This window comes from Colobus angolensis, unplaced genomic scaffold (genome assembly GCF_000951035.1).
Source record: "Colobus angolensis palliatus isolate OR3802 unplaced genomic scaffold, Cang.pa_1.0 Scaffold376, whole genome shotgun sequence".
Taxonomy (NCBI): Eukaryota; Metazoa; Chordata; class Mammalia; order Primates; family Cercopithecidae; genus Colobus; species Colobus angolensis.
The window spans coordinates 541,062-555,511 of NW_012117110.1; the positions used below are offsets into that span (position 1 = coordinate 541,062).

Consider the following 14,450-nt stretch of genomic DNA (forward strand, 5'->3'; position numbering starts at 1 on the left):
AAGGAAGGAAGGAAGGGAGGGAGGGAGGAAGGAAAGAAAGCGGGAGACCTAGGAAGCAAGTAGGTGGACCTAATCTCACCTGGGAGTGGAAGTGAAGATGGCCTTACTTCTTTGAGGAAGTAACAACTGAGCTGAAGGATATGCAAGGGTTAGACAGGGATGGCAGAGGAAGGAACAGTGTATACAAAGCAGAGGGGATGTTCCAAACAAACAGGACAATTTATGCAAAGGTTGCAGTTGAAGAGCAACATGAAGGGAAAGGAAACATACAAGCTTCATCAATAACACCTGGCCTAGAAATGTGCTGGACAGCAATGCAGACAGTGTTCCAGTGGACATCCCTAACAGTTACACACCTGTGCCCCCACTTGCCCTTGGGATGTCCCACCAAGCACAACAGCTAGCAGGATCCTGACCTCGGGTTACCAGTTTCATTGGAGAACTCTAGCCTAAGAGTGGACATTAAAGTCCAAGCTGGAAGGTGGGGTGGAAACTGGTACTGTCTCAGGGCCAGGAAAGCCAGGACAGTTGGCTATCCTAAAAAGGTTTACATAAGAGGCAGATTAAGAGTATTACCAAAGGTAACTAAACACAGAGAATAACACAACAGATACTTTCAAGATATTTATCTGCCTGGCTTCAGGTATCCATATGTCAGTGCCATTTTCCCAATCATCTGGAAGAGCCCTCAACATGTCTCAGCTCCCCAAAGTCCAGAACCAAGAAACACACTCCAGTGTTAAAACTCCAAGCATGAGCAGACAAAGGTGTCCACTGAGAGACTCAAGCCCCATGGAGCCTTTACCCACCAGGAACCTCTTTGCAAACTGTGCCTACACTTTTTTGATGTAGGCTAGAATTGGCCAAACAAAAGGAAACATTTCCAAATAAGCCAATCAAAACATAATGCCTCAAATCCCTTGTGATAGGGAATAAATTCCATTACTGCTTCTACATCTGGTCCTTCAAAATTCAGCTTGGAGAGAACCAGCGAAATCTTTTTCTGTCTGGCATGGCCCTTCTTTGCTGGCCAACAAATTAACTCACCTTTGTTTTGTAGCTGTCTTTGTTTTATGCTGTAATAAGAGGGAAAAAAAAGATGTTCCCATCCACTCCTCCACCTGCCATTACTCCCCATTCTTATAGCAAACCTGCAAGTCCAGTTTCTTGCATTTTCTCAAGATTACAAACACTAAGAAAATCTACTCCCTTCACTATGCCTGAGGAGGACAGACTACAACAGAACAGAAATCTGGCACTCATTTAAGAAAAACACACATTCAGTAGCAGAGATGTTTAGTAGAAGGGGGTTGATGAATGCGGTCAAAATAAAGAATTAGAGATGATCAAAGGTGACATTGAGGGTTCCCCCACTACATGAGGCTGTATTTCACGGCTGATTGATCTTCTTTAGCAGAGCTCTGAGTATAAGACAGGGAAAGACACCAAGTTGTAGAGAACCCGATAGAAAGTTCCACTAGGCTAGTGGGCCAGGAAAATCATGCACAGAAGGTGAGGGATGACACTAGGAGAGGCCACATGGGTAGGAAACCTAGAGATGCTGAAAGGTGGTTGATCACCTGGGAGAAGTAGAGAGGTAAGAGAATTAGATGTGTCTTAGAGATCAAAAGGAATGCATGTAATAGGAGCATGCATAGGAGGATGTGTAGGAGAGGGGTCTGAGATTACAGAGAGACTGCAGGATTTAATAGTTCTAAGGCAGAGTAGTGTGAAGAATGATAAGGTCCAGTTTGGACAGTTGGAATGGGTGACTGAAATGGAAGGTCTATGAAGGTCACTGAAGCCAGAGAGATCCATAAATGACAGGGTTAGATTGAAGCTTGCAGAATGACAAATGTAATTGAAATGGTTTTTTGGAACAGGCAACTTTAAGGGCCATCAATCACTGCCCTGGGCTATCACTGCCAACCCCAGGGACAGGAGGTTCAACAGAAATTGCTCCAAGTGTTAATTCTTGAACACTCCCAGGATCATGGCAGGACCCTGGAAGCAAGGAAGTCATGATTAGGTCATAAGGGCTTTGGTGAATGCTCTGATCAGTGGTTTAGACAGGTGACATGAGCTTCCAAAAAGGAGGAGCATTGAGATGAGAAAACAAGACTAGCTAGGAAGCAGCAGTAGGGACTCAAAGAAGGTCAACCCCTCCCCCACCTTAGCCGTGTACTGCTTGGGGTGTGAGGTATGAGCAGCCTCCACTGGTGAGGCCTGCAAGGGAGACAGTGAGTCTGGCCAAAGCCAGTTTTCAGTTGCAGCAGAAAGTTGGAAGTCAGGACATAGGGTCCTGTTGACCATGAGGGGACGATGGAAAGCATTGGGAAGGGAGAATCAATAAACAAAGGATAAAACAGGGGGAAGAATAGAAAAGCAAGGCATAAAGGGCTGCTGAAAAGAGAAGATGGAGGAGAGGAAAGCCTACTTGCTTTCTTTCATCCAGGGATTGTGAGTGACAGAACTGAGTTGCTCAAAACAACCTCGTCTAAAAGCACTTGAAGACTTTGAGGATCTGTGAGTAGAGACTGATCTGATTTCAAAGAGAAAGGATGATCCAAGGGCAGGTAGTAAGGGCCCTATTAGAACAGAACCTGTCTCTCAGCGTTCTTAAGTGTAGTGAGGGACTTTTAAGGAAAGATCCATTTGGGTCTGTCTTGAACATCCCCACCCTATACCCACCACTTAACCCATAGGGTGAAAGTGATAAAAAATCACACAGTACCCCAAATACAAGTCTAGGAAGATGACACTGAAAAAGGAAAATGTCTGCATCCTTCAAAAGCTGGATATTAAATCTCTACTCACACAGTTCTTTTATGCTTTTATGATTTGTGAAAAGCTCAATGATAATGAAATTCAGAGTTCCTGTGTGCCACAGTCAATCAGAACAGCATGTATAGTTACATGTGCAGTATTCACGCATTTGCTACACATGTGAACTGGGAACAGAGTACAAGTTATTCCAATTAATTTGTTCTTGTCTTCTCTTAACAGACCATGAGCTTGCTTTCTTGTTAGATCGCTAAATCTTGGAATATTTAAGCAGCATAACTACATTTGACCGAGATTACTCACTAACAAAGGAATGAACTATTCAAACTGAACTGGCTTGCTGCTTAAAAATATTATACACACAGGCCAGAAACAACACAGAAACTCTCCTATGTGGGGAACATATAAGTTGCTCATTTTGATCAGTGAAGAAGATGAAAATACCCAGTAGACCCATGGGCTATGTCCATTTTCTTTTACCAGAAGTTTCAGAAGTTGGTGTATACTTTCCAACTAAAAACGATTACATAAATAACTTGGAAACGCCAAGTGATATTTCTGAAGGCTGCCAACAGTTTAACCACATTGAAACTCCTGGCCAAGATATTCATGAAAAGTTCGGAAGAAGTTACTTTGAGAAAGATGTACTCACAGCAAAAACATTTCTTCTCTTTAGAAAGAATGCATAAATCAATGGTTAAACGAGGAAAAGGAAAATTATGTTTATCATAATAGTATAAGAAAAAAAGGCATTTAAAAGAAGTTTAGAAATAAGACTACACAAAGACTTCATTATTAATATATTATTGTTATTACTAGTATTAAAAATTCATTCAAACATTTCTCTCATACTTTTCCTGCCCACAGATTAGATGTAAAAATGTCTTAACTGAGCTTAAGGGCAAAGAACGGGCACTTGGCTTTGCTACTGCCTGGCTGTGTGATCTTGGACAAGACACTGTTCCTCTCCAGGGCTCAGATTCCTCACCTGAAAAGCCAGAATCCTATACTGTCTTTCAACTCTGACATGCTATTAATATAATTCCAGATGCTACTAAGGCCGCACATCCAGCCCTCTGCCTCCCTGGGGAGGGAAACAGTAAAGAAAATACAATTTAGAGAGGCATTTTGAAACAAGGAATCATACAAATAGGCAGCCAATGACATCCCAGGAAGGAAAGAGAAGAGTCAACTATGACTTCACCTATGATGTCATTAAGGCCTTAGGACTTTACAAACATGGAATTGTACCAACACAGACTTTTACAAATATAGGCTGATTCATACCAGAATATAGGTGTGACTTTAAGAAAGTAACCGAAATTCTTAAAAAGGATGCCTGTTGAAGGTGGTGGTAGAGGGAGGTTGGAGGACATAGAAGAAGTTAGATTTTAAAGGTTAAAAATGAGTAGCAGAAAGCATCAAGAGATAGTAAGAATCTGAAAACCAAGTGGTCACTGAAAGCATGGTAGATTAGAGTACAGGCAAAAGCATTTTTAAGTCTAGAAAAAAATCTCAAATCCTCTTAAATGTGGTCAGGAAGAGACACAGCAAATGCTAAATTAGTCAAGGGCAGAGGAGCAGGAAGTTTACAGGGGAGAAGGGATGGCCTGGTATAAACAGGTACAAAAGGACCTCTCCAACATGATATCAAGGCGGTTCTCCTCTAAATGGCTTCAAACTTGCATTAGTGGGATTATCCCTGGTTAATTTTAGGAAAATCAGAACCCACTACTTGTCCTACATGCTTTGAATCCAAGCTATTAACCTTTTTTCCTGCCTTTTGGTGCCTAGTAGACTAAAAGTGGCAAGGTCAGAATTATTTTAATACCCAGTATTCATACTAACAGGTACACACATAAAGAATTCATAAAGCATAGGAAAGTGTGCATGAAGCCCTAATTTCTAAGTCACTTACTGGTCGTGCTTAATGTCCTTTATCCTATGGTGGCTGCCAGTGAGGAGGCCAATCCACCAAGTCTGGGAGGACTTACCTTCCACCTTCCCCCACGCCTAACAAATGCTAAAAATAAAGAGAAATAAAAGAATATTTATGCAAAAGACAACTTTTCCTAACTCCTTAAAAAATAAATGCCCTTTAACTGAGAAACACTGTGCTTGCCACAGGCTTTTAAATCAGTGTCCATAATAAAGCTCCAAGTTTAAATCTTCAGTGAGTTGAAGCAAGGCAAGGATGGAAAACAACCACACCATCCCCCTTTCCCAGAAGGTGACCTAGGCAGAGAAAGACAGAGCAGATCTCCAAAAACTGCCTTACTCAACGATGAAAAGAACCATGTGCAGCTGACCAATATCCAGCTGTTTGCCTATGAACAGGTCCTCTGTGGGACAAAACTCAAAAACCACTATGAGGAATGACCAAAGAATCTACCCCAGAGACAGGCTGGCTGGTAACTCTGAAACCACAGCCTTCTTAGCCAGTCGTTCCAAACTAATACATTCTAGCTACTTCATGTACCTGATGCAACCAAGTGCTAGAACACCTTCATTCTAAGAATGTGCCCATCCAATAGAAAGTCAGTGCCATTACAATTTCAGTTAATGTTTCACTCAAGCTTCAAAAAAATTGTGGTTTCTATTAAAAAACTGGAAAGGAATAAATATGCTTATGAATGCTCTCAGCATAGCTAATTCCAAATTCCTGAAAGAGATGAGAATGAGCTGATAAGGCATCCGTTAATCTTAAGTCATTCTCTGGGGTCTACTAAGACCCCCAAAGCTCTACTAACTGTAAACAGTGGAATCAGGATTTTTAGGATAGGAGATAATTTTCTAGGTGGTTCTTCTGAGAGAAGCTCCTCGATATATCTCAGAGCAGGAGAGTCTCGGGTTTGGAGTGTAATGGTCTTAGTTTTTCAAATAATCACAGGTGTCCTTGAGTAAGTCATTTGCACATTCGGGGTCTCTGTTTTCTTGACTTGTAGAATGAGGCATTTGGGCCAAAGTCTCCACCAGCTGTAAAACTGTATAATTCTCTAAGTAATGGTTTACCGAATTGCTAGCAAGACTGCCTCAATAATCAGAATGATCCAATTAACACTCTGCAACGTGGAATATTCTATTTGTAGTTTCAAAAATAGACTATTTTAGAGTGGAAAGAGTTCAGATCATGAAATCCAGTCACTTAGTTTTTTAAAAGAAATAAAGAATCCAAAGTCCAAAACATTAAATAGTTCTGCTAAATTATAAGCTGATTGGTGGTAGAAGCAAGACCAGGCTGCCTGACTAGTCCTGTTTGCACTAAACCACATTGTTACTCAGTTGGCTTCAGACGGCTTTCTTCACTAGAAGCTGCCATGGCCCTCCGTATAATCCATAGTGTGGCTTTTATGCCTCCCATTAAATGTAGCCTACATCACAGCTGTGTGTTACTGGCCTCAAGGTTATTAGTTTTCCAGGCATCCAACCCAGGAGACATTTGAAGAATGACCTGAAGGTCTTCATGAAATGTGCCCAAGATAAAATAATTTAAAAAGTCCTGTGAGGTTCGTCCAAAACAGCAAATATCTACACACCATCCATTTGTGTACCTATAAAGAGTACTTTATAGGTAGGAAGATCCTAGTGAACCCACATCTGATCCAATAGCATTAGAAACTAGGCTGCAGCCTCAATTGCATAAGCACTTTGTCACTCTGGCTTCAGGCCACTGTGACAGCAGGATGGCACCCTTAGCATATATATGGAGATTCCACAAGTAGGTACCCATGCCACCTGACACAGGTTCTGCCCTGGCAGCCACTCACACAGACCCTGTACATATTTCTGGCTATGGAATGCTGGTGGCTGCTGGCATATAACAAAGGCTACACTGGAAAACTGTCCCCACCACTTCCCCAGGTATGAAATCTTTGGAGAGACTGCTCTGAAAACCTTTTAGGGACAACCTGGGAATTTCTGTGCAAGAGCAATGCTGCATGCCACCCAGTATGCTGCAATTTGTTCCAACATGAGACAATTTGTTCCAAAGAGTACAACTGGCTGCTAGACATTAAACCCTATATTATGTTGGATCCAGCAACTGGGTTGAATCTCCCAGACATAATGATGTGTGAAAGAAGCCAGACACAAACGAGTATGTGCTGTATGATTCCATTTATATAAAATCAAAAATAAAATTAAAAGCAGGCAAAACGAATCTAAAATACTGATAAAAGTCTGAATAGTGGTTACTTCTTGAATGTGGGATATTGATTGGAAAGAGGTTCAAGGAGCCTCATAGGGTGCTAGAAATGTTCATTTTCTTGATCTAAGTAGCAACTACACAGATGTAAAAATACTTAAAAATTCATCAAGCTCTATACTTCAGATACGTGTGTGTTTTACTTACATATGTTATACCTCAATAAAAAATTAATTGAAAATATTGCATGGGATCTCCTAATGTAAAGGAAGAATAAACTTCTTCCTGTCCTTTAGCATAAGCATATCTGAGATTCTTTGAATTGAATGTTTGCAAATAACATTCTTAGTAATAACAATAGCTAAATTAAATGCTTACATGTATGTACCAGGCCATGTGTTCAAGTCCTTGCAACACCTACATAAGGTAGATATCATTCAAATCTCCATTTCACAGATGAGAAAATTAAGGGACAGGGAAGTAAAGTAACTTGTCCAAAGTAAAACAGCAAATCAAATGGCAGAACTGAAAAGGCAAATTCAAACCCAAAGCAGTCTGACTCCAGAGACTTTGTTCTTAATTGATCTTAATGTTTCATTATATGCTGCAGGATCAGGGGATTTTTTAAAAGTTTGATAGTATTTGATTGGTTTTATCCTTTCCCCAGTGTCTGAGAAGCATGTTCAGCATTAAGAAAAAAGAGAATTGGCCAGGCGCAGTGGCTCACACCTGTAATCTCAACACTTTGGGAGGCCAAGGAGAGCAGATTGCTTGAGCCCAGGAGTTTGAGGCCAACTTGGTCAACATGGAAAAACCTCATTTCTACAAAGTGTAGACAAAAAAAATTATCCAGGGGTTGTGGTGCATGCCTAATGCCTATAGTCCCAGCTACTGGGGTGGGGGTGGGGCTGAGGCAGGAGGATCACATAACTGTCGGGGGAAGGTTGAGGCTGCAGTGAGCTGTGATCACACCACTGCACTCCAGCCTGGGTGACAGAACAAGACCCAATCAAAGAAAGAAAGAAAGAAAAAAGAAAACAAAAGAAAAGAAAAGAAAAGAAAGAAAAGGGTAAAAAAAGAAGAAAGAGAATCAAGATTTGGAAGGTGGATAAACAGTCTCTAGCTAATTAAATTCCTGAGATTCATTCAATAGATACAACTAGTTTAGTCCAAGCGCCTATTTTCTGTGCCTTTAGTAGAGGAAAGTGGGTGCTATTATTGGCTTGTTATAGTCTCAAATTATTCCTTTCTCTTAAAAGAAATACACAGTGGGGGCAACACAGAGTGTTTTCATATGCTAGTCACTAGGGCTTTCTGGAACACCGTGTGCTAGGATGAAATTTCCACAGCATGCCACACACTTTTCAGATCTGCTTTAGACTTTTTGAAAAGACTAAAGCGGCTTGTTTTCCCCTTTTCCCAGCTTTTATATTATTATTATTATATTAAATATAAAGTATCTGTGGAACCTGGAGAAGGCATTAACCACTCTTTAATTACAAAATGCATAGCTTGGTATTTTCCAGACACCCGCTTTTATCCTTTATGGCCCTCTCAATTAGTTCCTGTGAAGTTCTCATATGAAAACCTGTTGGATTACTGATTTCTGGATTAGAAGGGGCTATAAATTATAGACCCCTTCAAAATCCATCAGGGGAAAGAGGAAGGCAGAAAGTGACTTAATGATGATTTAGCCCTTATTAGCAACCAGGCCCAAATGTTTCAGCTCTGCAATGCAAATATAGAATTATTCCCCAGCCCACCCCTGCTCCCCACAATGACTAGTAATGCACTCACTCACTTTTAAAGGAACTTGAAAAAATGATTGAATGTTGATATTTTCAGTAAGAAATTGGTCTCATCCCACTCCTGCCCCAATGAACAGTGTGGCTCCTGCCCACAAGGGTCTGGCATGTCACAGCCCTGTCCTCCACCCCAGTCCCAGCTCTGGAATTAAGCCCACCAAGGGTAGGTCACTGAGCAGCAGCCTCAAGGATGGAGAGTGTGCAGTGTCTCCCCCTGAGCTGGGAGATAGAGGACTGAGCAACAGACTCCTCTACCTGCCCTCTATGCTCTAATCTCCATCCTGCATCAGCCACTGATGCTCTACAAGACTATAATCCTTCTCCCAGCCCACCCCCAGCACTCTGCCTAGCTCCAGTCAGCCCCAGATCTGGGTCCCACTCCCTCTGGTCACATCTTGGATCTATCCATGTTGGCAGACTGAATTTCTCAGAGCTGTTCCTTTTGAGTACTGTCTTTTGTACCCTGACTAGGTTTTACCTAAATCAAACCAGGCAGCACTGGCCTTTAGCTACACAGTTGAGGACAGCACAGCTGGCCTCAGTCACTGGGCCATCTCCCTCCACTCTATCATGTACCGTGAGAAGGTCATCTTGCCCCAGCTCCTCACCTTCACTTGGGCCCTATAGGTGCCGAGGTCTGCCAGATCCACCCAGGCCCCACATCATCTTAAAGTCCACCCTGGTTTGCTCAACTGCCCCATAAATTCAGGGTTTACCGGGTTTGCATTAGGTAAAGTTGAAATTCTCTGTTTCACCAAGTTGTGAGTGATTTCAAAGATGGATAATCTTAAATGGCATCAAGGTGAATTGAGGAGAGAAGGAAATCACAACTTCCAGTGTTCGGCTTGCACATGTCAGCCAAGCAAGGCCTTCTCTAGTTAGCTTTCCTAAACTGATTTAAACACATACACACACACACACACACACACACACACACAGACATATGCACACACAGGCATATACACTGTGTTCATTTCTGAAAAGTAACCTTGAGGAAAAAAGCATGCAATATTGGTGCTGGTAAAAGAAATGAAGTAAAAGCTGAGGGTAAAGAAGTAACACATTAGCAGAAAACAGAACTTTTGGATAATTTCAGAACTGAATCATCAATGTGGTGATAGCTAAGATGAACAAATTCACCATATATTTCTGATGAAAATAAGAAAAAGTGACTCTTATGCAAATGTAGAGAAAGAACTGCACATTCTATAGGAAATTATATACAAACATAGGCAATTCAGATGTTCCGGGATCCTTCAAGGATGTCAAGGGTCTGTTGTACTAGTATTGCCAAGAGGAAAATATAATTACTTTGAAGGTTTTTTAGAGACACTCTTTCCTGACCACTGGCAAACAGCAAAGCCCAAGGTAGATCCTTGCCCAATGTTCTAACCTGGTCGTCATAGCGGTAAGTGAGGAACTGCTCCCCTGTTGTGTCTTCCAGAAAACTTCCCTGAGGAGAGAGTGCAAACTCGGGAAGGAAATAGGCTCCAGGAGATTTCTCAGCTGTGGTCTGAAAAACAAGATAATTTGGTCACAAGTAAGGCTCCAGTAAGAACCCCCTGACAAGTAAAGTACAAGAAGGCCATTCCAGGAGAATCCACCATTAAAAGCTATACCAAGAAACAAAAAGGGAAGTGCCCTCTCTTGGCAAAGACCAAGGTGAGGCACACCAGGTGTCTGCGTCGGGGCACTGTTAGGCCAGGATATCACAGTGGCCTGAATCAAATTGGCAGCCACAACATTTATTCCCTGACACCTGCCTCTCTCCCCCTCCCTGCTACCTCTGCTCCCCATCTTCCAGCAATTCAGTCACAGAGTAGTTAACTTTGTGTTGTTGTTGCAAATCTATCGTTTTTAGAATTTTCTTCTTCCTTTCTTCCTTTTTTTCTTCTTTTTTTTTTTTTTTTTGGCAAAGGAGTGAGAAACAAAAATTTTCTTCCATACTACAACAAAAATGCACTTCACTGTAGAAACTTTAGAACATATAAATGAGCACAGAAGAAAATAAAAATCACCCATAATCTTTTCAACTTGTAATAACCACTTTTAATTGTTTTGGCGTGTTTCCTTTGAGATGTTTTCCTCGTAATGCTTTGTTTAAAGATCCAAGCTTAAATAAATATGGATATTGTAGACTCTGTCTAGTTCATGGAAAGCTCATACCCCGGTCCGTTTTCACGCTGCTGATAACGACGTACCCGAGACTTGGAAGAAAAACAGGTTTAATTGGACTTAAGAGTTCCACATGGCTGGGGAGGCCTCAGTATCATGGCAGGAGGTGAAAGGCACTTCTGACATGACAGCCGCAAGAGAAAATGAGAGGGATGCAAAAGCAGAAACCCCTGATAAAACCACCAAATCTCGTGAGACTTATTCACTATCATGAGAACAGTATGGGGGAAACTGCTTCCATGATTCAAATTATTTCCCACCAGGCCCCTCCCACAACACGTGGGAATTATAGGAATACAATTCAAGATGAGATTTGAGTGGGGACACAGAGCCAAACCACATCATTCCACCCTTGGCCCCTCCAAATCTCGTGTCCTCACATTTCAAAACCAATCATGCCTTCCCAACAGTCCTCCAAAGTCTTAACTAATTTCAGCATTAACCAAAAAGTCCACAGTTCAAACTCTCATTTGAGACAAGGCAAGTCACTTCTGCCTATGAGCTTGTAAAATCAAAAGCAAGCTAGTTACTTCCTAGATACAATGGTGGTATAGGTATTGGGTAAATACAGCCATCCCAAATGGGAGAAATTGGCCAAAACAAAGGGGTTACAGGGCACATGCAAGTCCAAAATCTAGTGGGGTAGTCAAATTTTAAAGCTCCAAAATGATCTCCTTTGACTCCAGGTCTCATATCCAGGTCACACTGAGGCAAGAGGTGGGTTCTCATGGTCTTGGGCAGCTCCATCCCTGTGGCTTTTCAGGGTACAGCCTCCCTCCCAGCTGTTTTCATGGGCAGGCATTGAGTGTCTGTGGCTCCTCAAGGAACATAGTCCAAGCTGTCAGTGGATCTACCGTTCTGGGGTCTGGAGGACAGTAGCCTTCTTCTCACAGCTCCACTAGGCAGTGTCCCAGTAGGAACTCTGTGTGGTGGCTCTGATCCCACATTTCCCTTCCACACTGCTATAGCATAGCTTCTTCATGGGGGCCCTGCCCCTGCAGCAAACTTTTGCCTGGGCATCCAGGTATTTCCATACATCCTCTGAAATCTGGGCAGGGGTTCCCAAACCTCAATTCTTGCCTTCTGTTGCAGGCTCAACATCACATGGAAGATGCCAAGACTTGGGGCTTCCACCCTCTGAAGCCACAGCCCGAGCTCTGCATTGGCCCCTTTCAGCCTCAGCTGGAGCAGCTGGGACACAGGGCACCAGGTCCCTAGGCTGCACACAGCACAGGGACCCAGGGCCCAGCCCGCAAAACCACTTTTTCCTCCTGGGCCTCCAGGCCTGTGATGGGAGGGGCTGCCATGAAGGTCTCTGACATGCCCTGGAGACATTTTCCACATAGTTCTAGGGATTAACATTAGGCTCCTTGCTACTTATGCAAATTTCTGCAGCCAGCTTGAATTTCTCCCCAGAAAATGGGTCTCCCCAGAAAATGAGTCAGGCTGTAAATTTTCTGAATTTTTATGTTCTGTTTTCCTTTTTAAACTGAAAGCCTTCAACAGTATCCAAGTCACCTCTTCAATGCCTTGCTGCTTAGAAATTTCTTGCACTGGGTACCCTAAATCTTCTCTCTCAAGTTCAAAGTTCCACAAATCTCTAGGGCAGGAGCAAAATGCCACCAGTCTCTTTGCCAAAACATAACAAGAGTCACCTTTGCTCCAGTTCCCAACAAGTTCCTCATCACCATCTGAGACCACCTCAGCCTAGACCTTTCCATTCATATCATTATCAGCATTTTGGTCAAAGCCATTTAACAAGTCTCTAGGGAGTTCCAAACTTCCCCACATTTTCCTGTCTTCTTCTGAGCCCTCCAAACTGTTCCAACCTCTGCTTGTTACCCAGTTCCAAAGTTGCTTCCGTATTTTCAGGTATCTTTTCAGCAGCATCCCATTCTACTGGTGCCAATTCACTGTATTAGTCCATTTTCATGCTGCTGATAACGACATACCCAAGACTGGGAAGAAAAAGAGGTTTAATTGGGCTTGCATTTCCACATGGCTGGGGAGGCCTCAGAATCATGGCAGGAGGCAAAAGGCACTTCTTACATGACGGTGGCAAGAGAAAATGAAAGGGATGCAAAAGTGAAAATCACTGATAAAGCCATCAGATTTTGTAAGACTTATTCACTGCCACAAGAACAGTATAGGGGGAACCTCCCCCATGATTCAAATTATCTCCCACCAAGTCCCTCCCACAGCATGTGGGAATTACGGGAGTACGATTCAAGATGAGATCTGAGTGGGGACACAGAACCAAACCATATTACCTGGCATCTGAATCACTGGACATAAATCACAATGGCTGGAGTCTGAGGGAGTCAGAAAGGATATCCTCTTTGGGAGAATATGGCTTGGATATCATGACCCAATTGACTTGCTACCATCACGCTATCATCCACCTCCTGGGACAATATGTCCAAGGGAAGACTGAGGAGGTAGGGGGCTTACCAGGATCACTGCCTTGATTGCGTCAAAGAGGAAAGTAATAAAGGAGACAGAATCTGCAGTGCTTAGCCCCATCCAGTCAAAAATACATGGATCTGTGACTATATCCCCTACTGGATACCTCACTCCCCCTGCCTGGGAAGAAATGAGTCAGAAATAACGTAACAGGCCACAGGTGTTACTCCAAGAAAATTGCTCTCTGCAAACAGGAGGAGCAGGGAATAAACACATTCCTCTGACATCTCTGCTGCTCCAATGGACTCATTCTCAAACTGCAGCAGGAACTATGGTTTATGCCAAAACATCCCTCTGAATACTGTGTTTTAGAAAGGGAAATCAACATCGTTCTGTCAAAGAACATAGAAGAGATAACTAACTCCACTAGACTAGATGGTTTAGATGGCACTACACTGTTAAAATAATTTGAAGATTTTCTTATTAAATTTCATTTATGTGAGAGATTTAGCACCACTATTGTTAATTGCTCCTACTGGCTTCAATCATCATGTTATTTTTTTTTACTTTAATATTTTTTAGACAGAGTCTTGCTTTGTCACCCAGGCTGGAGTTGAATGACATGATTTCAGCTCACTGCAATTTCTGCCTCACAGGTTCAAGCGATTCTCCTACCTCAGCCTCCTGAGTAACTGGGATCACAGGCATGTGCCACCATGTCAGGCTAATTTTGTATTTTTAGTAGAGACGGGGTTTCACCATGTTGGCCAGGCTGGTCTCGAACACCTGACCTCGGGTGATCTGCCCACCTTGGCCTCCCAAAGTGCTAGGATTACAGGCATGAGTCACTGCGCCCAGCAAGAATCATCATTTTTAAATACCTAAAGAGACCTTAGAAGTCATCTAGGTCAAACTCCTTATTTTAACAATGAGTAAACTATAGAGTTAGGAGACTTACCAATCACCAAATCTGAAAGTGACTATTCCTGGCACACAAAAAGAGCAAGTGCAAAAGCCCTAAAATAGAAAGGCGGTCAGTGAGTTTGAGGAGCAGACCCAGGCTTACAGCCAGGGCTGGAATCTGTTAGCAGCCATGTGCAAATACCTGGACAGATCCATTTACCAGAGTGGGAGCAGTC

The 14,450-nt window shown here is 42.6% G+C and overlaps 1 protein-coding gene across 2 annotated transcripts in view; it reads right to left on the reverse strand.

The window, feature by feature from the left end:
• Positions 1 to 14,450, reverse strand: part of ADAMTSL3 (ADAMTS-like 3) — a 418,202-nt gene that overhangs the window by 360,646 nt on the left and 43,106 nt on the right. For both annotated transcript variants that reach the window (XM_011953860.1, XM_011953859.1), the window contains exon 3: positions 10,127 to 10,246. In XM_011953860.1, coding sequence (XP_011809250.1) covers positions 10,127 to 10,246 — 120 coding nt within the window. The remainder of the gene's footprint in view (positions 1 to 10,126; positions 10,247 to 14,450) is intronic.